Below are 23,699 nucleotides of genomic sequence, written 5' to 3' on the forward strand. Positions count from 1 at the left end.
TCCTGTGTTGTTCAAGGATCAACTGTATATAATAAATCAGCTGCAGAGGTGAAATTTGGGTACCATCTTTACTCATTCCATATATTAGTGAAGCTTAACAGCAAGTTTATGGACATTGTGGGACCTAAATCCTTTTTTTAAAAAAAACTTTGTGTTTGGATTGGTAACTACTTTTTGTTTTTTTTTAATTAAATGATAACCAAGAAAGTACATATAAATTAGTTACTTGGTGATTTGGGGAATTTTGTAATTCAAATCATTTACAACCCTATCATCACCACCACCACCACCGTACATAAGACTGTTATTGTTCACATCTGCTTTCTTAAATTGAAGCTCCTCATCAGTAACAACTATTTGCTATCAGAGATATAGGTAATATTAAACAACTTCTGTCTAGGTAAGTAATTTCAAGGAGTTGAGAAACATCTAGGGAGGAAAAAAACATTTCTACCAGATATTGTCAGTACTACTTTTTAAAACCTTTCAAATTACTGTTAATGAGCATTTAAATTTTTTCTGTTTTATAGAGACTGTCCTTAAATAATGACATATTTGAGGCAAACTCTGATAGCGATCAGCAGAGTGAGACAAAAGAAGACACTTCTCCAAAAAAGAAAAAGAAAAAATTAAGGCAGAGAGAAGAGAAAAGCCCCGATGATCTGAAGAAGAAAAAAGCAAAGACTGGTAAACTAAAAGAGAAACCAAAGCCAGACCTGGAGAGCATTGAAATTTCAGGTTTTGATTTAAGGACAAAGAAAAGAATTTCCGAAGCCAAAGAAGAATTAAAGGAATCCAAAAAGCCCAAAAAGGACGATATAAAAGAAACTAAGGAATTAAAGAAAGTTAAAAAGGGTGAAATAAGAGATTTTAAAAGTAAAATAAAAGAAGATTCCAGAGAAAACAGAAAAACAAAAAAAGACAAATGCGTTGAATCTCAGTTGGAATCTGAATCAGGTTTACTTAATGACCCTCCCTTTCATGAGGGGGACAGTGAAGATTTCCAGTCTGACAACAGAGAAGAGAAACTGAAGATTAAAAGTGGAAAAGACAAAGCAGGGCCAGATGGAACTCAAGACGCTATTCTAGATAAACATCTGGATGGCTGTGGGAGTGCTGATGAAGATGCTGATGTCAGAGGAAAGAGAAACAAAAAGAAACCCAGAAAGGCCGAGGAACTTAAAGAGAGCAAAAAGCTAGAAAACAAGAACCTTTCATTAGAGAAGAAAAATGCACATAAAAAGCAAAGGAATCAAGACAAAAGCAGAAATACCACAGAGTCAGATAGTCTGACACATGCATTTTCCCATACACAGAAGAGCTCAAGGCTGGGTGAGGAAGAGAGGGGCCTTCTATCCACTGACTTGGCCAGGGAAGTGAGTACGAGGGCGGTTGTTTGTATGTTAAAATCTTACAAGATAAGGAATGTTCCTATCCAGCTAGCATTCCTTTGAATAGTCAGAGTTTCACAAATAATGGAAAACAGTAGAACTAGAAGAAGAGTTTTTCTCCCATTAAGTCATTTCTTGCAAGAGTATACTTAATAGCTTATCCCCTTATTGTACAAATTGTTTTATATGAGTTTTCAAATTGGGAACATTTTCCACATTATGAAAATATTCATACATGTATTGATACATGCAGTATTTATCAAGGGCTATAAAAGCAGTAATTTTTTATCCATTATTTTCAGTTTTGTAGATTTAGCTTAAGGAAATCGTTTTCAAGGGAGAGAGAGCTCTGTAGACAAAGATATTTATGGCAGTATTATCATCACTAAAACTAATACCAGTCTAACTGTTTAGCCATTAGGGAAATGGTTAAGAAAATGTTGCATCAACTTGAGACCCATTATATATCCATGGAAATATTAATTATTAGGTCAGTGTAGCAAAAATAAAAGTTTACAAAATTTTATGAACACATTCTCATAAAAATGTCTATGCAATGTAAATTTAAAAAAACATTTAAACAACAAAACTATCAGCAAAATTAGCTCAGAAGGCAGAGTGTGCATAAACAAAACGTCATGTTTGGTTAATTGGACTGTAGGATAACATTTTGGGGAATTTATTTTTAAAGATTTTATTTGTATTTTAGAGGGAGAAGGAGTAGGGAGAAAGAGAAAACAATGGTCAGTTGCCTCTCTTGCTCCCACAGTCGCAGCCCTGGCCCACACCCAAGCATGTGTCCTGACCAGGAATCGAACTGGCAAAATTTAAGTTTGTAGGGTGATGCCCAACCCACTGAGCCACACCAGTGAGAGCTGGAATTTTCTTTATTTTTAGTAATAAATTCTTAACAGAGAGTTCAAGAAACTGGTATTGGGTTTTTAATTTTATGTTTTATAAATTATGTTTTCTGATTTTCTTTATCTTTTAGAGAGAGGGGAAGGGAAGGAGAAAGAGAAACATCAATGTGTGGTTGCCTCTCGCACACATCCCCCACTGGGCAGCTAGCCCACAACCCAGGCGTGTGCCCTAACTGGGAATCGAACAGGTGACCCTTTGGTTTTCAGGCTGGCACTCAATCCACAGAGCCACACCAGCCAGGACTGTAAATTATGGTTAAGTAGTAATCTCAATTGAGGAAGCAGTTAATGTGTAAAAGATTTAATCATCAGTGGTCAGGTCATGGCACACAAAGGCATCAGGTGGTAGCAGCTATTATGTTTTGGGGTCTTACATGTGTTTCTTTCAGGAAAAAGAGACCAAAAAAAATGAACCCAAAGAAAAATACCAGAAAAGGCATGATTTAGAAAAGGAAGAAAAAGGCCGCAAAGAGCTAAAAGGATTAAAGAGTGAGTGTTAATACTGCCATTTACTGTTGCCATCTTTTTTATTCAAGGAATTTAATGTACTGTGAGACAGACTCTTTTCTAACCTGCAATGTCACTGAACTGGCAAATTTCTTTCTTTTTTAAATACATTTTTTAAATGTTTTATTTACTTATTTTTAGAAAAAGGGGAAGGGAGGGAGAAATACAGGAAGAGAGACATTGATGCATGAAAGAAAATCAATTGGTTGCCTCTCGCATACCCCAGACGGGGGACCTGGCCCACAACCTAGGCATGTGCCCTGACTGGGAATCAAACCATCTACCTTTCAGTTTATAGGATGACGCCCTACCTATTGAGCCATGCCAGTCAGGGCTAATTAGTATTTTCTTTCATCATTTATTATTTTTCAATTAAAGTTGACATGCAGTATTTTATTAGTGTCAGGTGTAGTCATTAGACCTTGCATAACCTACTAAGTGATCATCCCAATAAATCTTGTACCCATGTGACACCATATATAGTTATTAGAATATTATTATTCCCTATGATATACTTTACATCCCTATGACTGTGTAACAACTAATTTGTACTTCTTAATTCCTTTACCTTTTTCACCCATCACCCCCATCTGGCAGCCTTCAAAATGTTATCTATATCTATGAGTCTGTTTCTGTTCTGCTTGTTCAATTATTTTGTTTTTTATATTCAATTGTTGATTGGTATGTATGTATTGTCATTTTATTGTTTGCATTTTTGATCTTTTATTTATCCTCCCTTGAAGAAGACCGTCTAAAATTTTCTGTAGTACAGTTTGGTGGTAACAAACTCCTTTAACTTTTTCTTGTCTGGGAAGCTCTTTATTTGTCTTTCCATTCTAAATGAAAGCTTTGCTGGGTAGAGTAGACTTGGTTGTAGGTCCTAGCTTTTTATCACTTTGAATATTTCTTGCCACTCCCTTGTATCCCGCAAAGTTTCTGTTGAGAATCTAGTTGACAGTCTTATGGGAGCTCCCTTGTAGGTAACCAACTGCTATTCCTTTGATGCATAAAGGACTCTCTCTTTGTCTTTAACCTTTAGTGTTTTAATTACAGTGTTTCTTGGCTTAGGTCTCTTTGTGTTCATCTTGTCTGGGACTGTCTACACTTCCTGGACTTGTCGATTTCCTTACCAGGTTAGGAAATTTCCCCATCATTATTTCTTCAGATAGGTTTTCAATTTCTTGCTAACTGTCTTCGCCTTCCAGAAACCTATGATGCAAATGTTGATACACTTAAAGTTGTCCCAGAGGCTCTTAATACGATCTTCATTTTTTTGGATTCTTTTTTTCTTTTCCCTGTTTAGATTGGGTGTTTTTTTGCTTTCTTATATTCCAAATCACTGATTTGATTCTTGGCTTCATCCAGTCTACTATTGATTCCCTGTAAATTGTTCTTTATTTCAATTAGTGTAACCTTCTTTTCTCACAGGATTTTTTTAAGTGTATTTTATTGATTATGCTATTACAGTTGTCCCATTTTTTTCTCTCTCTTATTCCCCTCTGCCGTGAACCCCCCTCTCACCCCTTAGTTCATGTCCATGTGTTGTACATGTAAGTTCTTTGGCTTTTCCATTTCCTATACTATTCTTAACCTCCCCCTAATTTTTACCTACCATTTATGCTGCTTATTCCCCGTAGTACAGGGAATCTTTTCCCCCATTCTCTCCCACCTCTTTCCCAGCTGATAACCCTCCATGTGATCTCTGTTTCTGTGATTCTGTTCCTGTTCTGATTGTTTGCCTAGTTTGCGTTTTTGTTTTTTATAGATTCAGTTGTTGAAAGTTGTGAGATTATTGTTATTTTCTGTCCATATTTTTTTTTTTACGGCTCATATTTTTTATCTTTTTCTTAGGTAAGTACTTTTAACATTAAATATAATAAGGGCCTGGGGATGATGAACTCCTTTAACTTGACCTGATCTGGGAAGCACTTTATATGCCCTTCCATTCCAAATGATAGCTTTGCTGGATACAGTAATCTTGGATGTGGATCCTTGCCTTTCATGACTTGGAATACTTCTTTCTAGCCCGTTCTTGCCTGTAAGATTTCTTTTGAGAAATCAGCTAATAATCTTATGGGAACTCCTTTGTAGGTAACCCTCTCCTTTTCTCTTGCTGCTTTTAAGATTCTCTCCTTATCTTTAATCTTGGGTAATTTAATTATGATGTGTCTTGGTGTGTTCCTCCTTGGGTCCAACTTCTTTGGTACTCTCTGAGCTTCTGGGACTTCCTGGAAGTTTGTTTCCTTTGACAGATTGGGGAAGTTTTCCTTCATTATGTTTTCCAATAAGTTTTCAATTTCTTGCTCTTCTTCTACTCCTTCTGGCACCCCTATGATTCAGATGTTGGAATGTTTAAAGTTGTCCCGGAGGTTTCTAAGCCTTTCCTTGTTATTTGGAATTCCTGTTTCTTTTTATTCTTTTTTTTTTAAGAGCAATTCTTTTTTTTTTTTTAACAACTCTTTTATGTATTGATTTATTTATTTTTACAGAGAGGGGGAGGGAGGGAGAAAGAGAGAGAAATATCAGTGTGTGGTTGCCTCTCATGTGGCCCCCACTGGGGACCTGGCCTGCAACCCAGGCATGTGCCCTGACTGGGAATCGAATGAACAACCCTTTGGTTTGCAGCCCACACTCAATTCACTGAGCTACACCAGCCAGGGTGGAATTCCTGTTTCTTCATTCTGTTCTGGTTGAACGTTTATTTCTTCCTTCTGCTCCAAATTGTTGATTGGAGTCCCAATTTCCTTCCCTTCACTGTTGTTTCCCTGTATATTTTTCTTTATTTTACTTTGAATAGCCTTTACTTTTCCCTGTATTTTCTGTCCATACTCAAATCATTTCTGTGAGCATCCTGAATACCAGTGTTTTGAACTCTGCATCTAATAAGTTGTCCGTCTCATGTCTCTCAGCTCTATTTTTGGAGTTTTACCTCTATGTTTTTTTTTAAGACTTTATTTATTTTTAGGGGTAGGGTAAGGGAAGGAGAAAGAAAAGGGGAGAAACATCAGTGTGTGGTTGCCTCTCACATGCCCCCTACTGAGGGACCTGGCCTGCAACCCAGGCATGTGCCCTGACTGGGAATCGAACTGGTGACCCTTTGGTTAGCAGGCCAGTACTCAATCCACTGTGCCACACCATCAAGGGCTTATTTTTAGAGTTTTGATCTGTTCTTTCATTTGGGCCATATTTCTTTGTCTCGGTGCACCTGTTTTGTTGTCAGGGGCAGAGCCTTAGGTATTCGCCAGGACGTGTCAACAAATGTCACTGCGTTGTGGCACTATCTGTGGGGGAGAGGTCAGAGAGGAACAGTTCTGCTTGCTGGGCTCTCAGCTGGCTTTCAGTCACTTCCTCCCACCCCACCCACAAACAGATTGGGCCCTTCTGGTGCTGATTCCTGGGTGGGTGGGTTTGTGTATGTTCTAGAACCCGTAGGTCTCTCCATTCAACTCTCCTGTCTGGCTGAGAGCTTCTCCCACCACCACAACCCCCACAGGTTTTTACAGCCAGAGGTTTTGGGGCTTTCTTTTCCCTGTCTGGAATCCTGGGTTGTGCAGGCTGTTTCGCTCCCCAGTTGTTCCTCCCTATTTATCTGCGTGTACATGTGGGGCCGCTTGGTCCGCCAACCACCACCTTGCTGCACATCCTTTCCGTCCTTGCCACCCATCTCCACCTGTCTACTAGTATGAGTGAATGTTTCTCCTTTAATTCCTTGGTTGTCAGACTTCCATACAGTGCAATTTTCTGTCAGTTCTGGTTGTTTTTTGTTTTTATGTTTGTTGTTGTCCTTCTTTTGGTTGTGTGAGGAGGCACAGTATATTCCCTACACCTCCATCTTGACCAGAAGTCCCTGACTGGAATTTTTTGTGTGTGTGCTCTTGAGGTCCTCACTAATTCCTTCTAGCATCCTTATAACCAGTTTTTGAACTCTGCATCTAGTAGATTGCTTGTCTCCATTTCACTTAGTTGTTTTTCTGGAGATTTCACCTGTACTTTCATTGGGACCTGTTTCTTTGTTTCTATGTTTTAGTTGTTTTTCTGTGTTTGTTCCTATGTATTATTTAGAGCTGCTATGTCTTTCAGACTTGGAAGAGTGGCCTTGTGTATGTAGTATGTGTCCTGTAAAGCTAATGGCATATCCAGCTCGGATGGTGGCATCCAGCTGGTGTGCCAGTCACTCGAGCTGGATGCTACAGGTGTGCCCCTGTGTGGGCTGTATGCACTGTCCTATTGTAGTTGAGCCTTGATTGCTATTGGAGTCACTAGGAGGGATTGACCCCCAGGCTGATTTTCTGTGAGGACCACCTGCAACTACAGGGAGGAGTTGCTATGCAAGAGTCTACACTGTGGAGCAGGACTTGCATCAGTGGGACTTTGGTGCACACTGAGTCTGCTCCTTGAGTGTGTCATTCATGGAGGTGGTAGGGTTGTAATGCAGTGTGATCTGAAGCTGTCCACTGGGTGCACTGACTCTGGGGCCTCCCAGGAGGTGCAAGGTAAGCCACTGCCTATGACCTGCCTAGGGCCACCTAGCTTGAGCTACAGAGTGATCTTCATATGGTTGCTACTTACACTGGGCTTGGAGGTACCCATGAAAGGCCAAGCTGTGAACCATGGACTGCTGATACAGTGCCAGACCTGGGGCCACTTAGCAAGAGGTATGGGGTACACAGAGGCCCGATGGTGCTGGTTTGAGAGAATTTAGGAAAGTCTAAAGAATGAGGCAAGAGAGACCATTTTTATGGAAAACCACTAGAAATAGCTTGGGTGGATCCTGCAAGTTGGGTGAGGAGGGGTCTCAGGGAATCACCAGGGCAGAGTGAGTGTTGCCCAGGTTAATGAAGACTCAGGTATGGTGCCCGCCTGCCATCTCTGTGGGGGCAGGGCTCAGAACAGGAATAGTGGCCTCTGCCAGCAGCACTTCCCTGTCACAGAGATGCCCCCCTCAGCTCTCACTCTGATGCCAGACAATGCAGTTCCTCCCCATATGTCCCTAGTTTCTTTCAAGCTGCTCCCCCAGTGCCAGAGCTCAGAGCAAGTGAATCCATGTAAGTCCAGACACAGGCCCAGTAAGAGGAAAACCTGGGACTCCAGAAGTCCTCCATCTCACTCAGCCACAATCCCGGCTGGTTTTTACAGCCAGAAGTTGTGAAGACTTCTCTTCCTGACTCTAGAACCCTGGACTGAGAGTCTTGGTGTGGGGCTGGGATCCCTTCCTCCTCAAGTGGGGGCCTCCACAGCTGAGATATTCCCCTTGATTTTTATCCATACATGTGGGTGTGGGATCAGTTCATTCTGTATCTCCTCCCCTCCGAGCAATCTTGATGTGGCTTCTTCTTTAAATCCCTACTTGTTGGACTTCCATTTAGCTAGATTTCAGGCAGTTCTGAATGATGGTGGTTCTGTAGTGTAGCTGTAATTTTGATGTGGTTATGGGAGTATTCGAGTGCCATGTTTACCTATGTCACCCTGTTGACTTAGAAGTTCCAGGCACACCTCAAAACTTCAAAACTTCATTCACTGGGCAGTTTAGAACTGTGGGCTGCTTTTGTTTCATCAGTTATCTTAGTTTATTTATTTTTAATTTTTTTTTAAAGAAAGGCCTTATTTATTTATTTTTAGAGAGAGGAGAAGGGAAAGAGAGAAACATTGATCCATTGCCTCTCATATGCCCCTTACTGGGGACCTGGCCCACAACCCAGGCATGTGCCCTGACTGGGAATTGAACCGGCAGCCTTTTGGTTCGCAGGCCAGCGTTCAATCCACTGACCCACACCAGCCAGGGCGATCTTAGTTTATTATATTAAACAGCCTCAGTTGTTGGTAACATTTTCCGCTCCTGCTTACCTTTTGTTTATGACGATGGAGTAATTAGAGACAGGAAGTTAGCTGTGGCAGAAAAGTAAATGTCTCTTTCATGGTGAATACCAGATGAGACAAACTACTGTTTACTGTGTTTATTGTTTTTAGCTCTGTGTCAGTTATACAAACATAATGTTGAATATTCATTTTTGGATTATGTTAATATGTACCATAACACATGCACTATTGGGATAAGTAATTTATAGAACATCCCCCATCACGGTGTTTGAATAAGCCCCAGAGGGTATTTTAGTTTATTGCACCAGCAGTACTTGGAAAACATGTTTACATGGAAGCAGTAAATCCTAAAGATGGATTGTTCCTCCAAGTTTTCTCCCAAAAGCTATATGTAACTGAGGTAGCATTTAAACTAGATTCTTCTTCTGTGCCTTGTCTAGGACTATCAGACTAAGTAGCTGCAGAATGGAAGCTAGTAAAGATCAATTATTGTTTTGATGGATCATACATTAAGTGACTATAATTATTTCCTTCGAAGAGTGATTGAAGATTCAAAATATTGTATAATTGGCGTAGTTAATTAGTTCTTTCTTCCCCCTACTATTTTACACGTCACTGTCAGGTGCATTTTTACTGTGAACATAATGTCTTGAACCAACTGCTCATTCTATTTATAATGATACTTACTGGGAGTCTGATTTTCAGTATCCTCTGCTAATAACACTGACTTGCTGTGTACCCAGAGTTTATAATAGAGTTCTTTCTAATTACATTTTGTTCTGCCCCTTTTGGGGGTTATTAGATCAGATCTAGTACTTAGTCAGTCATCTTTTCACTTTTCTCTTTCAGTGGAGTTTCACAGGCATCAGGTAGTTTTCCTGGGTACACTGTCAGCATGCTGGCATGATACCCCACCATTTCCCACTCACCCCAGAGATCGTCTGTGTACAAGGTTAGCTTCAGGATACAGTTGTAGGCAGTTGTCCTAGCAGGACACGTGATGGCATGCCTGGGATTATTCTGTCTTCAGTAGGCCTTTGTGGAAACTAAGAGTAGTTCACAACACCAGGACTAGCCATTCTTGTTGGGTAGAAACCCTTTCTAAATATAGAGCAGCCAGTAGAAAGACCAGTTGAAACCTCTTAATGGCTTTGATCTGGTCATGCTTTACAACCATGTGGTAGATATTAGTAAAAGTTAAGAATATGCCTGTTTTGGGCCCTAGCCAGGTAGCTCAGCTGGTTAGAGTGTTGTCCCATTACACTAAGTTTGTGGGTTCAATGCCAGGCCAGGGCACATAGAAGAATCAACCAACGAATGCATAAGTAAGTGAACAACAAATCGATGTTTCTTTCTCTCTCTCTCCCTCTCCCTCTCTCTCTCTCTCACACTCCTCTCCCCCTTTCTCCACCTCTCTATCCTTTCCTCTCCCCGTCTTCCTCCTTCTACTTTCCCTTACTCACTCTTAAAAAAAAAAATAAATAAATAAATAATTTTTAAAAAGATGCCCTGTCTGGGCAGCTCAGTTGGTTAGAATATCATCCTGTACACCAAAAGGTTGTGGGTTTAGTCCCCAGTTGGGGCACATATGGGAGGCAACCAATCGATGTTTTTCCTCTCACATTGATGTTTCTGTTTTCTCTCCCCATTCCTCTCTTTCTAAAATCAATAAAAACATATCCTTGGGTGAGAATTTAAAAAAGAAAAAGAAAGAAAATACCTGTTTCTTTCATACAAACCCAGATTTTCTTTTGTTTACAATAGAAATTTGTGGTTCCTAGTGCGTACTGATTGTATTTTTTTTACCAGCATTTAAGGACATTAGAAATGCATTTGATTTCTTTAAATTAACTCCAGAAGAAAAACATGATTTTCCTGAGAATAATCAGAAAAGAGAAGAAATACCACTGGACTGTAATTTCACCGAAGATCACAAAGCCAAGGAAAACAAGCAGGTACTTAAAGAAAGGAGAAACACAAGAGACGAGACTGACACATGGGCATACATAGCTGCGGAAGGTGACCACGAAGTCCTCGATGGTGCATCCCAAACCAGCGAGAATTCTGGTGAGTGTGTTTGCAGTCAGTTTGCATATTTTTCAGAGCAATATGATTTCACTTGCCTTATTTTTTTCCACTATAACTCCAGATCAGAAAATAATGATGTAGATAGTTTTTTTGAATCGCCTGGATAAATAGCTTTTTATATTGAAGACTTAGGTCATTCTGTGGTTTCTAACTGACCACACAAATATTTTGAGTCCCTGTGATGTTCTCAGCACATTTAAAAATTTTTCAGATTTCGGGTATTCTACCTGTTCCACTCTTGCCTAGTAGCCTGATTATGTATCTTAACAGTGTCTTTCAAGAAATTATCAAATGCATACTTACTTGGATCCTATCCTTTTAACTTTGTAGTAAATGACATTTCCTAAGTAAGACGGATGTAAATGTCCTCCCGAGGTTGTTGAGATCAGCTGCTGAAGGAGAACCGTGTGTGGGATATTGAGCACGCTGGATATGAGAGGCTAAAAGAAAGAGTGCACATATACGTATTTGTAACTAGGACAGAATAAACACGGTTAATGTGATAAGACTGTATAATTTGTGAATCTTAAAACAGCTGAAGAGAATTATTTACAATAATTGTAAAGCTTCACATGTTTCCAAATATATGGCAGAGTGGATCATCTGGGCGTCCCTGTTAATACAAAACCACTAGGTCCTGGGCATCAGGTAAATCATGCTTGTTGATGCACTGCTGAGCTTGCAGGAAACAGGGACAATTGTTAGGACCAATGGACAACAGGGAGGAGGAAGTGGGTTGCCCAGAGGCCAGGTGCCAAATAGCAGCTCTGCTATTTGGGGTGCCAGACAATGAGGACACATGCAGTAGATGTTGATGTGCACTCTTGGGCATCCCTGGTGATACATGAACCACCTGTTACGTGGAGGGCAAGGAGAGACTGTGAAAACGCAGCCTCCCCAGATTGGCAGGTGGTAGGTGGAATAAGCAAGGGAACTTACATACGAAGTTCATCTTGGGTGACCACTAGACAAGTATATCTCCACACTGCCTGCCAAGTCTTAAAAGTTTATAGGAAGGACTTAATGGGGTTCAGTCCAGGTGGTTTCACAGTTCCTTCCTCTCTCGAGGCTGCATCCCTGAAGTGACTCCCGCTGTGGGAATGGTGGTCAGGACGTACAGGGAGGTATGAGGAGCCTCCAGTTGCCTGCATCTGGAAAATGGTCATCCTCTGGATGACCTTTTCCAGCATTCCACCCCTTATGACTGACCCTTACAATGTCACATGCCTCCTCTTCCATGATGTGTCCCCGGCGGTCAGCATGGGGGTTTCATTAGCATGGAGGTGGCTTGTTTGATGACTCTCTAGCTGCATTTAAGGCAAACACCATAGCATCAGTATGGGCACATGCAAGAGGAAACAGGCTAAGGTAATGATTCCCAAAGTCAGAAATAATTTTCCACCAAGTGCCCCAAGATCAAAACCAATGATTTATTATGTCTACTAGGCTGGGGGTTAGATCATTCGGGCATTTACCTGTGTCTTCATGTGAATTAATGAAGATGATACATTAGCAGACTCATGGTATGAACACACTCTCTTTGGACAATGATATAGGTGCCCCTGCTGTGAGGCAGTAATCATGTCCAAGGCCATCATATTTTGGAGGACAGCTTTCTCACTAGGGACACTTCAGTGTTCAGTGGGGACAGGCTTTGTCAGCTGATGTTCAAGGCTTGGTGGGTGAGTTTATTACGGGCTTCCTTATGTGTTGTAACATCCTCCAGGGCAACAGAGGGAACAAAGATGGTGGCCAAATGATCACACCAGCAGAGGAGAGTGGGGTTGGCAGCTTTAGGAACCTGACCGGGACATGCATACCATCCATGTGGTGGGGGACGCAGCATGAGAGGGACTGGGAGTGGGACATGCCAGACCAGGACCCCCCAGCTCATACTTTCTCTTAGTGATGCGTGTTTCATTCCAGGTGTTTTTCCACTGGTCCAGCTAGCAGGACAGCTGGTCCAGTGGAGATTTTGTAGTTCCCCTCACCCTGTGGTGCCAAGCCACGCTCATCCCGGTGAGACATCCCATTGCAAATTCCTGTAGATGACCCCTCTCCCAGGCGTGAAGAACTCTGTTCTCAGCAGCACAGAACGTTGCTCCACAGTGGGAGTCAGGGCAATGGCTGCCTCTTGTGACTTACCTCCCTTTGTGACATTAGGGCCTCAACATGTGTCCTTAGTCTGGTATATGAAAGCTCAGGACAGTACTTTAGTCTACCTGGCCAACATGGCTTACCTGTTAGTAATGTAATCTGTGGCTCTAATACTCCTTCCTTTCTATCATCCTCCATAGAGAGTATGGGCCTCCACTCAGTGTCATGTTCTTTCTGCCCAGGCTCCGCATCTAGAACTCTGAAACATGACCCCAATTACTGTCTGCTCAACAAGGGTATCTGTAGATGGTGCTCAGTTTCTCTAACCCTCTAATGGTGTCAGTCTGGTTTGCATAGCAACAGGGGACAGCTTGGGTTTGACCAGACATCATGTCATGTTATTTAGACCCCTTGCTTGGAGGAAGGGGCCAATACAGTGAATGTGACAATCCCTCACCAGTCCCGGTGGGTGGGCATTGTTTAATGCTGTCACTACATTAACAAGTCACAGTATATCAGGGGCAATACTCCATCTACCCAGGTGCTATGGTGGCTGCTCCTATGCACACATCTGCTGTATCTACTGAAGGGTCAGTTGCTTGCGCTTCTGCCTGGCCAGGGCCTCACCTTCCTGATTGCCAGGGGGTGTCAACCCCTCATAAGCTGGAATGCAGAAAAGTGAGGAGCCTCAGACTGTTGCAGGCAGACCCAAATGTCTTTCCACATGTCCTGACCCCACAAGGGCTCTCTCATGATCATCCACCCTGTGGCCTCCTGCTGTACAAGCCATAGGGTCAGTCCCTTTAGAACAGTCCACCTGTCAGTGCAAAGGGTTCATTGCCAGGGCTCCTAACTGATCACCAGCCAAATACTGAGTTCAGCCCACTGGCTTCTGCACGCCCTCCCTGTTTCCATGCAGACAGTGTCATTCTAGGTTGAATAACAGCTGTAGCCCTCATAGACAGGTTGCCCAACTAGACCATCTGTGTACCAGGCACCAGCAAGAATCTTGTTACCTATGTAGGCAACTGTATAAAACTATAGCAGGAGATACAGGACTTAACTGGGCATGGAGAAGGTACATTAGCAGTGCAGACACCTCAGAGTAAGGCCCTTGTGGATCTAAAAACGACACAGACACAGATTCATGGGGAGGGTGAGCACTTCATTTGTAGCTCTGTGTGTTCTCTTAACAGCCCTGTAAATGAGATGGCATGTCTCATTTTATATGGCCTCTCTTCTGTCCTGCTCCCCTGTGCTTCCTGTGGTTTGTGGTTTCCCGCAGTTATGGAAGGAGGTACCACTGTGGACTCATATGGCTTAGCACAAATGTGGCTCCTCACTTTCCTCGTCAGTGACGTGTATCTCCTCATAGGTCATTGTATGGTCTAAATGCATTAATTCATGGAAATAGTTGCACACTATTTACGGAGTATTAGCTAGTTTTTCTGTTTAGAGAGGGAGGTAGCATGAGTTCTGATACTTACTCCAAGTCACACAGCTAACAGGAAGCTGGTGTCCAGATCCAGGTGTGTCACTCGGAGGCCGTGTGTCAGGTCTCCATGCTCAGAGGTGACAAAGAGCAATGCCGGCTGCAACAAGGTTAACTGCCAAACATCTGTTTGCTTGTGGAATTGGTTTTAGGTGAAAATTCTTTAGTTCTTACCATCAAACATTTGTACTTTTCAGTCATACTGAATTACTCCCAAGTGAGTTATGGTCAAGGCTCACGTCCTACCCTGTCCGTAGGGAATGAGCCATCATCCATCCTAGTGGCGATGTGTACATGGATCAGACCTTTGAGACCAGCATTTGCTTCACAGTGTGAGGAGAGGCCTGGAGGCTCTCAGCAGACAGAGCTTTTACGAAGGGGAAACAGAATCTGGAAGGATCAAAGGGAATTACTTTTACTTACACACAGGTCTGATTTACACATTTCCAGTGACTTTACCTACATAAAGGATTGAAAGAATGTATGTCCAAGAAGAATGGCCAAAGAAATAAATGTTAGCAATTCCTCTAACAGAATCCCTATGGTTTCTCTCATCCTTTGATCTATTTAATCTTGTACTTAAAGATGATTTTACTAATTTACTATTTTACTACTATTTTACTACTTTATAGTTATAGGTTACCAATTTATACCTTTCAAACACTGTAACTTCTAAATGTAAAACACTGTAACCTCATGTTACTTCCCAAAGAAAATCAGAAATTTCATTAAAGACTCAATTACATAATGACATATGTTAAAGGTGTATATAAAATTTTGGTTAAGACACTACCAATTTAATAAAATGGCATTGTATTTTTTTATAGTACAGAAAAAAGTATCTTAAGGCCCTTTCATGTTACAGACAGCAGACAGCAGATTTTGAGTCTGGGCATGGACCTGCAGCTGGAATGGATGAAATTAGATGATTTTCAAAAGCATCTTGATGGGGAAGATGAGAACTTTTCTGAAACACATGCCATTCCAAATAGTAAGTAGTTTGGGAGTTATGTGGATACTTTTCATGAATCTAAATACAGAAACCTAGTTTATTTTTTCTTTCATTTTAGCTTTATTGAGGGATGCTGTGAAAAATGGAGATTATATTACTGTGAAGATTGCACTTAATTCAAATGAAGAATATAACCTGGACCAAGAGGTAGTAAATATATCTTTGTAAAATCTCTTGAAAGGAAGATGAAAAATAGCTATTTTAAAATAATTGTTTAGTTTATTGTAACTCCAAAAGTTATGCATTTCCCCTTATAAAATTCAAACATTGTAGAAGTGCAGGATGTAGATAATTTTAGCCCCAGGATTCCCACCCCTACAGTGACCATTTGGTTTAGCTGTGGTTCTGACATGGTCTGTGGTTTAACACTGCTGCCATGAGGGTGTTCTGTGTCACTGCGTTTCAGTGGAGCTGCCTGTTAACAGCAACTGCCTGACTTCCTGTTGTTGCTGGGCATTTAATACTGATTCATGAAGGGTTTTTTATATGGAAGTATACTCACCCTTTTTTCGTGGATTTTAGGGTTTGTTTTTTTAATCTTTTATTGCTTAGAAAAGATTTTTATATTTTCTTCTTTGCTGTAGTTGTGGATTTTTTAGGTTTAATCTTTTGGGATTACACTTCAAAAAATCACTGGGATTGTGAATAAAATTGCATGAAATGTATAGATCAGTTTGGCTGGGAGTTGACTTTTTTATATTTTGAGTCTTTCATCTAGGAAAATAACTCTTCATTTATTCCCCATAGCTCTTCATTTATTCCCTTAAGCAAACTTTTTTGGGTTTTTCATAGTATTGTACATTTATTTTAGGTGTATTCCTAAATGTGTTAAAAATTTTTAATAATCTTACTATGATCATTAGAATTTTATTCCTCCCACATTTTGTTTCTCTTTTTTAAGTATATTTTATTGATTATGCTATTACAGTTGCCCTGTTTTCTCCGCTTTATCCCCCTCCAACCCCCTCCTACCAGCATTCCCCCTCTTAGTTCATGTCCATGGGCCATACATATAAGGTCTTTGGCTTCTCCATTTATACTGTTCTTAACCTCCCCCTGTCTATTTTGTACCTACCATTTGTGCATCTTTTTTAAAAAAGATTTTTTAAATTTATTTTCAGAGACGGGGAGAGAAACATCAATGTGTGGTTACCTCTCGTGCACCCCCTACTGGAGACCTTGCCCGCAACCTAGGCATGTGCCCTGACTGGGAATCGAACCAGAGACCTTTTGGTTCAACGCCCACACTCAATCCACTGAGCTATACCAGCCAGGGCCATTTATGCATCTTATTTCCTGTACCTTTTCCCCATTCTCTCCCCTCCCCCACCCCTCTGATAACCCTCTGTGTGATCTCCATTTCTGTGATTCTATTCCTGTTCTAGTTGTTTCCTTGGTTTGTTTTTGTTTTTTAGGTTCAGTTTTTGATAGTTGTTAGTTTATTGTCATTTTACTGTTCATAGTTTTGATCTTCTTTTTCAAAGATATGTCCCTTTAACATTTCATACAATAAGGGCTTAGTGATGATGAACTCCTTGAACTTGACCTTATTTGGGAAGCACTTTATCTGCCCTTCCATTCCAAACGATACCTTTGCTGGATAGAGTCATCTTGGATGTGGATCCTTGCCTTTCATGACTTGGAATACTTCTTTCTAGCCCATTCTTGCCTGTAAGATTTCTTTTGAGAAATCAGTTGATAGTCTTATGGGAACTCCTCCTTGGGTCCAACTTCTTTGGGACTCTCTGAGCTTCCTGGACTCCCTGGAAGTCTTATTTCCTTCACCAGATTGGGGGTTTTTTCCTTCATTATTTTTTCCAATAAGTTTTCCATCTCTTGCTCTTGCTCTTCCCCTTTTCAGATGTTGGAACATTTAAAGTTGTCCCGGAGGTTCCTAAGCCTCTCCTCATTTTTTGGAATTCTTGTTTCTTTATTCTGTTCTGGTTGAATGTTTCTTTCTTCCTTCTGCTCCAAATTGGTTGAGTTGAGTCCCAGTTTCCTTCCCTTCGCTTTTGGTTCCCTGTATATTTTTATTTTACTTTGCATAGCCTTCACTTTTCCCTCTATTTTGTGACCATACTCAACCATTTCTGTGAGCATCCTGATTACCAGTGTTTTGAACTCTGCATCTGATAGGTTGGCTATCTCACCAACGCTTAGTTCTTTTTCTAGACTTTTGAGCTGTTGTTTCATTTGGACCATATTTCTTTTGTCTTGGACCACCTTTTATTTTGTAAGGGGTAGAGCCTTAGGTGTTTGGCAGAGTGGGTCAACCCACTTCACTGCATATGTTGGGGGAGGGATCCGAGAGGGAACAATACTGCTTGCTCAGCTCTTGGCCGGCTTTCAGTCACTTCCCTCGCTACCCAGAAGCAAATTGGGCCCTTGTGGTGCTGATTCCTCTGTGGGTGGGTTTGTGTAGTTTCTAGGATCCCATTGGTCTCTCCAGCAAACTCTCCTGTGAGACTGGGAGGTTCTTCCACTCCGCAATCCCCAGAGATTTTTACCGCCAGAGGTTTTGAGGTTTTAGTTTCCCATTCTAGAACACTGGGTTGTGTGGTCTGTCTTGCTCCCCAGTTGTTCCTCCCAGTTCCTCCATGCATGTGGGACTGCCTGGTTCACCAGCTGCCGCTGCATTACCACACATCCTGTTTACCCCTGCTGCCTGTCTCCACCCTTCCTGTCAGTTTGTATGAATGTTTCTTGTTTAACTCCTTGATTTTCAGACATTCATACAGTTTTCTCACAGTTCTGGTTGTTTTTTGTTTTTAAATTGGTTGTTGTCCTCCTTTTGGTTGTGTGAGGAAGCAAAGCGAATCTACATACACCTCCATCTTGACCGGAAGTCCCACATTTTGTTTTCTAACTGGTTATTGTGTGTGTGTGATAAAGGTATTGATTTCTCTGTGTGTTGTGTGTGTGTATGTCTCCAGCCACTTTTAGGAAATTCTCATACCGTGATAATTTTTAAGTTACTTGTCTTGGATATTCTAAGTAGAGAGTTTGATCATCTTCTAAAAATAGCTATTTTCTTTCCCTTTTTTCCAATAATATTTCTTTCTCTAGTCTTGTGAAATGGGTGGCATTTTGAACAACAGTGGTGATAAACGTGATCTGTTCTGTTCTCAGTCTGAGTGGGATTGTCCCGGAGCAGGGCATCGGTGTCAGGTTTTATTTCTTTACGGTAGTGTCCAATGGACAGCCTTTACCTCCTGTACTCTACTTTTTTTTTTTTTTTTGCTGCTTAAGTTTTTATCACAGATGCATGTGGTGCTCTTTATTAAAAGCACAGTAGCTGCAGGAAACTTTTTTCTTTTTTTATTTAAGGAATAAATGTATTGAAGATTTGAAAAACAATTCCTGAAAGATTGACTTTTCCATAAAATTGTAGATACACAATACATTGTGTTTATCATGTTAAAACATGCATTAGACATAAAAGCAAAAACCATAAAACAAGCCACCACTCTTCAGTCTGAACAAAGATAAAATGCCTGAGGGACAATGTGGATGACTTACAAAGGGTGGGCTCTTTGAGTACCAATTTTTAAAAAGGAGCACAAGTGGATGAGTGTCCTCATTTATGTACACAGAATTGAATCTTTGCAACTAGGAATTCGCATTTTGTCATATAGCATAAATACATATTATGAAAGTACACAGTGTGAAAGAAATAGAACCACTAGTATCCAAAGCAGCTTTGTCAAGTAGGCAGTAGAACACTCTACAGTATGTCTCTCCACTGGTAGCCATTTAGAAAGGAAGAAGAAAAAAGAAGGAGCTAAAACCCCTTTTATATTCTCTGTCTAAAATCAAACAGAAAACAAACATCAGTTGTGTTATAACTAACAGAAAGGAAAATCAAAGTACATCATTTGTACAACAGAAGGACTAAGACTAGAAATGTTTATAGATATCCAAACATAGTGTAAGTAAGCACCTTACACAGCTTTCAGGGGTACTCAGGAGGAGCCACTTCGTAATTACTGGCATTAAACAAAGTTGCACAGTTCTTTGCAAGGTATTTTAGGAAATCATAAAAATACTCAGTAATAAAGCAAGGCTCCTCTCATTCAGAGTTGTATAGGTCAACATTGCTCCAGTCTGTATAAATAATCTCAAGAGATGTGGGGGCTCTACATACTTGAGACATGGGTACTTCAGGGAATACATGAGGATTGAGGATTTCAGTATACTGTTGTCTTAGATTTGTTTTGTAGCTGAGTGCCCAACATTACATTGAAGTACTCTTTTATCCCTGACACTTCATTAGCAGCATAATCCTTCTTATCTCTGTTGCCTTGTAATTTGCATAATCTTCCAGAATAGAATCCACATTCTTGTTGGCAGGAAAATGAAAGAGCTATTTCTGCCAGGTAATTAAGTCCCAGTCATCAATAAGCCATAGTTTTAGTTTTTCAGGAATCAGCTTTAACTTCATCTCTGTTCACAAATGCTTCCTCATTTGCAGAAGTAACATCTTGGAAGAGGCTGATGTGTCTCACTGGTACTCCACCATCTCCATTTCCAAGTGTTTTCTGTTGGTTCTTTGTTGTTTTCACTTAAACATTTTTCTATTACAGACCAGCTGTCTTCTTTCCTGGATCAGCCCCTCTCATTTCCCCCCCTGCATATGTTCCTATCTTTTTGAAGTTCTGTTTTTGCAGATTGTTGTCCATGAATTTGAGTACTCTGCTTTCTGGAACCCATAGGTCCCAATTTGTGTTCTAACCACTGTAATATATAAATGTTTATCCTTTATGACAACCTTTACCCATTTTGCCTCATAAAGAGAAGACCCCTAAAAGCACAGCACTTGCTCACCCTCCTGTAATTTAGGCTTAGGGTACGTACTACTTCGGTGCCAATTAGGTGCCACTTATAGGAATTCAGAGCTGCCTCCTCCTCCTACCACCCCGACTATGGCCCCCGTAGTCACCACCCCATCCAGCTCTTTTGCAGATACCTGCAGGGAAGTTTTCTAAAGTTAGATTTTCCCAAATGAGAGGAAGTGGTTTTACTGTTACTGAAGTAAGAGTAAATCCTCTTGAGTGGATCCTCTTCAGTTCATCTAAAGTGCTACTGCTAGAAATAATTTTTCTTACATTTGTGTTCCTTCAGATTACTCATACCGGCAAATTCTGCTGAACTCTCAGGTTATAACTGGATTAACTCATAATATTGGAAGTTAGTTGCATCAAATCGTATTGAATTAATGGTTTGTTTTTCTCATTTTAAGTTCATTTCAACTAGTAATGGGATATATTTTAGCTAGTGGTTACCTTTTTATTATTCATCAACTTTATGTAATTGTATCTAATTCAAAGCAGTTTTTTTTTTAACTGAATTTTGCCTATCAGCATCCTGTTTCCTACTTATGAGAATCTTCCTTATCCTTAGAGCAGTCACTCTTTCACTTCCCAGGAGTTAGCAACGCTTGTCTAACCTAGATAGCATTCCTTTCATTGTGTCCTCAATACAGTGGGCTTAGGTGACCATTGGTTATTTCTAGCCTCTTTGGGCCAACTAGGTTAATATAATTAACATAGGAGTTTTACATAGAATACGAAGAAACTTTCAGGCCTAAAATTTGAGATAAGTACTGAAAGGTTTTCTTAGGCTCTGTCGAGGAAGAAATGCCAATCAGCCACAAAATTGGGCAGTACAGAGCTTTATTGGGGTTTGCACACCAGGGCGAGGTTCCCTGGTCTGCAGAGCAGGGCGGGAAGTTGCGCCCAAGCAGGGAATATGGCGGGGTTTTATGCACCAAATTCTGGTTGGCTCCCCTCGTGGGGGCTAGGGATTGGTCTCCTGGAACAAAACGGCCGTCTATCATTGGTGGTTCCCTGGTTTGACATCAGCCATCTCTTCGGGGTTGTAGTTTGGCTTCCATTTTGTCCTACCCGCCCATCCTGACATTCAGACTTCTTTGATAGGATAAGGGGCGCCCTGTTCAATCTGGCTACTTCCTGCTGTCCTGGGGTGGGGGGGTGGCTAGAGAGGAGGGGCTAGAGGTCGGCTGTTTCTGGTTCGTCAGGGAGGGGCGAGTAGGTTTGTGGGAGATAGGGAATTGGGGTCCGGATGGGAAAACGTCAGGCTGTATGACAACCGGGGGGTGATGGGAAGCTAGTGTCTCATACTTGTTGGTTGATGAGGAAAGGGGAAATAGGCGGAGCTTGAGGAGGAGTTGGATTTTCTAACAGCAGACGGATAAGGGAGGAGGAAGAGATAGGGTTTCACGTGACCTGGAGAGTGGCGCCTAGTAGTTGGAGAACGTCCCTTCCTAGAAGCGGGATAGGGCAGGAGGGTATGACAAGGAATGAATGGGAAAAGGGAAAGCCATCCAGACTGCAATTAAACAGAGGGGTTCGCCACAGGCGAGATGGGGTCCCGTCAACCCCCGTGACCGAGATCTGGGAAGGAGTAAGAGTTCCTGAAAAAGATGGTAAAACAGAGTAGGTAGCCCCTGTGTCCACCAGGAAAGGGATGGACTTACCCGCTACCTGCAGCATTACCCTGGGCTTAGCGAGGGTGATGGGGGTCTTCAAGTCCAGGCTGCTTCAGTCATCTAGGAGTCCGAGAAGTTCTGGCGCAGCCAGGGAAGAGTCCGCACCTTGATCGACTGGTCCCCCACATGGAGGCGCCGGGGGCGAGCCTCTAAGGGGACAGGCATCCCTCCAGTGACCAAGCTGTTGGCACTCGGGGCAGGGCTTCGTTAGTGGCCGCGGCTTAGGACGCTTGTGGGCCCAGTGTCCTTCTTTGCCGCACTTGAAACAGGCCCCTGTTGGGGTGTTCTTTGGCCCGGACTTAGGCTTCACCCCCGTGCCGGTGTTTGCTGCTGGCCGCATGGACACCTTTTGCTGTAGGCGTGCCTGGTGGGCAGCCTCAGCTTCTCCTTCCCGACTATTGAAAACCTTAAATGCCATATTTACCACATCTCAGATGGAGGTTTGAGGGCCATCCTCGGCCTTTTTAAATTTTCTTCTAATGTCTGGGGCCGACTGAGAGATAAAGTGAGTAGCTAAGACAGTGGCCCCAGCGTTAGAAGCCGAGTCAAGGCGGGTATGGAGCACCATTGCCCTGGTTAGTCTGTTGAGAAATAGGGCCAGATTTTCTCCGGGGCCTTGGGTGACTTCTCTGAGTTTATTGTAACTGACTCCCTGAGATGAAGGGCAAGGGGAAGTCAAGAGCCCTCCTTTTGGGAATTACAGTTGTTAGAGGTGGAAAGAGCCTAGGCGTTTCTCAATTGAAGAGAGGTCAGTCAGTGAGAAAGGAACATGGACCCGAACAACACCCTCTGCTCCTGCCACTTCCCGGAGAGGGTAAATACGGGAGTCTAGGGGCTCTAGATTAAGGCGAGAGCGGGTGTGTGAGCTGACTGGGGAGGAAAGGTCTTCAGAGGGAGGGGAAGAATCCAGCTGAGAGGGGAGGGCCGGGGCTGGAGTAGCCGTGGGTAGGAGCTGATAAGGAGGAGGAGGAGAAGCAAGATCTTCAGGGGAATCAGAGAAGGAGGAAGGGGATTCTGGGGCAGTTGGCTTAGGAGGCCATATGGGTCAGAGTTCCCTCAGGCCAGGAGAACCTGAGCTGTGGAGCATTGGGCACATAGATCAGGATGGGAGTGCAAAGCCCAAAAGCCCTGAATGTATGGGACCTCAGACCATTTGCCAGTCCGTCTGCAAAAATTATCTAGGTCAGTAAGGGTAACGAAATCAAAAGTACCTTCAGGAGTCCAGGTTTCGTGATTATGGAGCTGATATAACGGCCAGGCCGTTAGAAAAATCAGCTGTTTTCACTTGAGTCCAGGATCAATAGCTGGCAGATTTTTCAGGAGGCACCCTAGAGGTGACTTAGGGTCTGGTTTGGACTCCTGCCCCTCCCCATTCCTGGTCCCACGAGGATTAGCAAGTGGGAATTGGCATCCCTCAACCCAAGTTGCTGATGCGGTCTGGTAAAAATGAGGATCTAGGCCCAGGGACGTCTCCTCCAGTGCCTAGAGCCTCTCAGCGGAGGGAGAGCAGCCTCTCCCGGAAGGGTCACCCCGACGCAGCGCTGTGGTTTGGTGTGAGAGCAGTCTCTTCTAGCAGATGGGGGCCCAGAATCAGTGTTCGGGGACCAGAAACGTAAGGGCAACGGCACTTACCCTAGTTCTTAGTCCAGACTGGTGGTGTGGCTGCGAGGCCTCCTCGGGGAGTAGGGAGAAGAGTGGTCTTCAGCAGACAACAACTCCCGGGTTTTGGCACCAAATGAAAGGTTTTCTTAGGCTCCGCCGAGGAAGAAATGCCAGTCAGCCACAAAATTGGGCAGTACAGAGCTTTATTGGGGTTTGCGCACCAGGGCGAGGTTCCCCTGGTCCGCAGAGCTGGGCTAGGGAAGTC

At 42.3% G+C, this 23,699-nt stretch overlaps 1 protein-coding gene and 1 pseudogene across 3 annotated transcripts in view; one reads left to right on the top strand and one right to left on the bottom strand.

The window, feature by feature from the left end:
- The window catches only part of MPHOSPH8 (M-phase phosphoprotein 8), an 89,843-nt gene that overhangs the window by 50,304 nt on the left and 15,840 nt on the right, over nucleotides 1-23,699 (top strand). For 2 of the 3 annotated variants that reach the window (XM_024580775.3, XM_024580774.4), the window contains exons 3-7: nucleotides 531-1,376; nucleotides 2,701-2,800; nucleotides 10,445-10,702; nucleotides 15,178-15,303; nucleotides 15,383-15,471. In XM_024580775.3, coding sequence (XP_024436543.2) covers nucleotides 531-1,376; nucleotides 2,701-2,800; nucleotides 10,445-10,702; nucleotides 15,178-15,303; nucleotides 15,383-15,471 — 1,419 coding nt within the window. The remainder of the gene's footprint in view (nucleotides 1-530; nucleotides 1,377-2,700; nucleotides 2,801-10,444; nucleotides 10,703-15,177; nucleotides 15,304-15,382; nucleotides 15,472-23,699) is intronic. The other variant, XM_045188079.2, reaches the window with a different exon arrangement.
- Nucleotides 19,099-19,943, bottom strand: LOC128780488 (mortality factor 4-like protein 1 pseudogene; annotated as a pseudogene).

Source organism: Desmodus rotundus, chromosome 3 (genome assembly GCF_022682495.2).
Source record: "Desmodus rotundus isolate HL8 chromosome 3, HLdesRot8A.1, whole genome shotgun sequence".
Taxonomy (NCBI): Eukaryota; Metazoa; Chordata; class Mammalia; order Chiroptera; family Phyllostomidae; genus Desmodus; species Desmodus rotundus.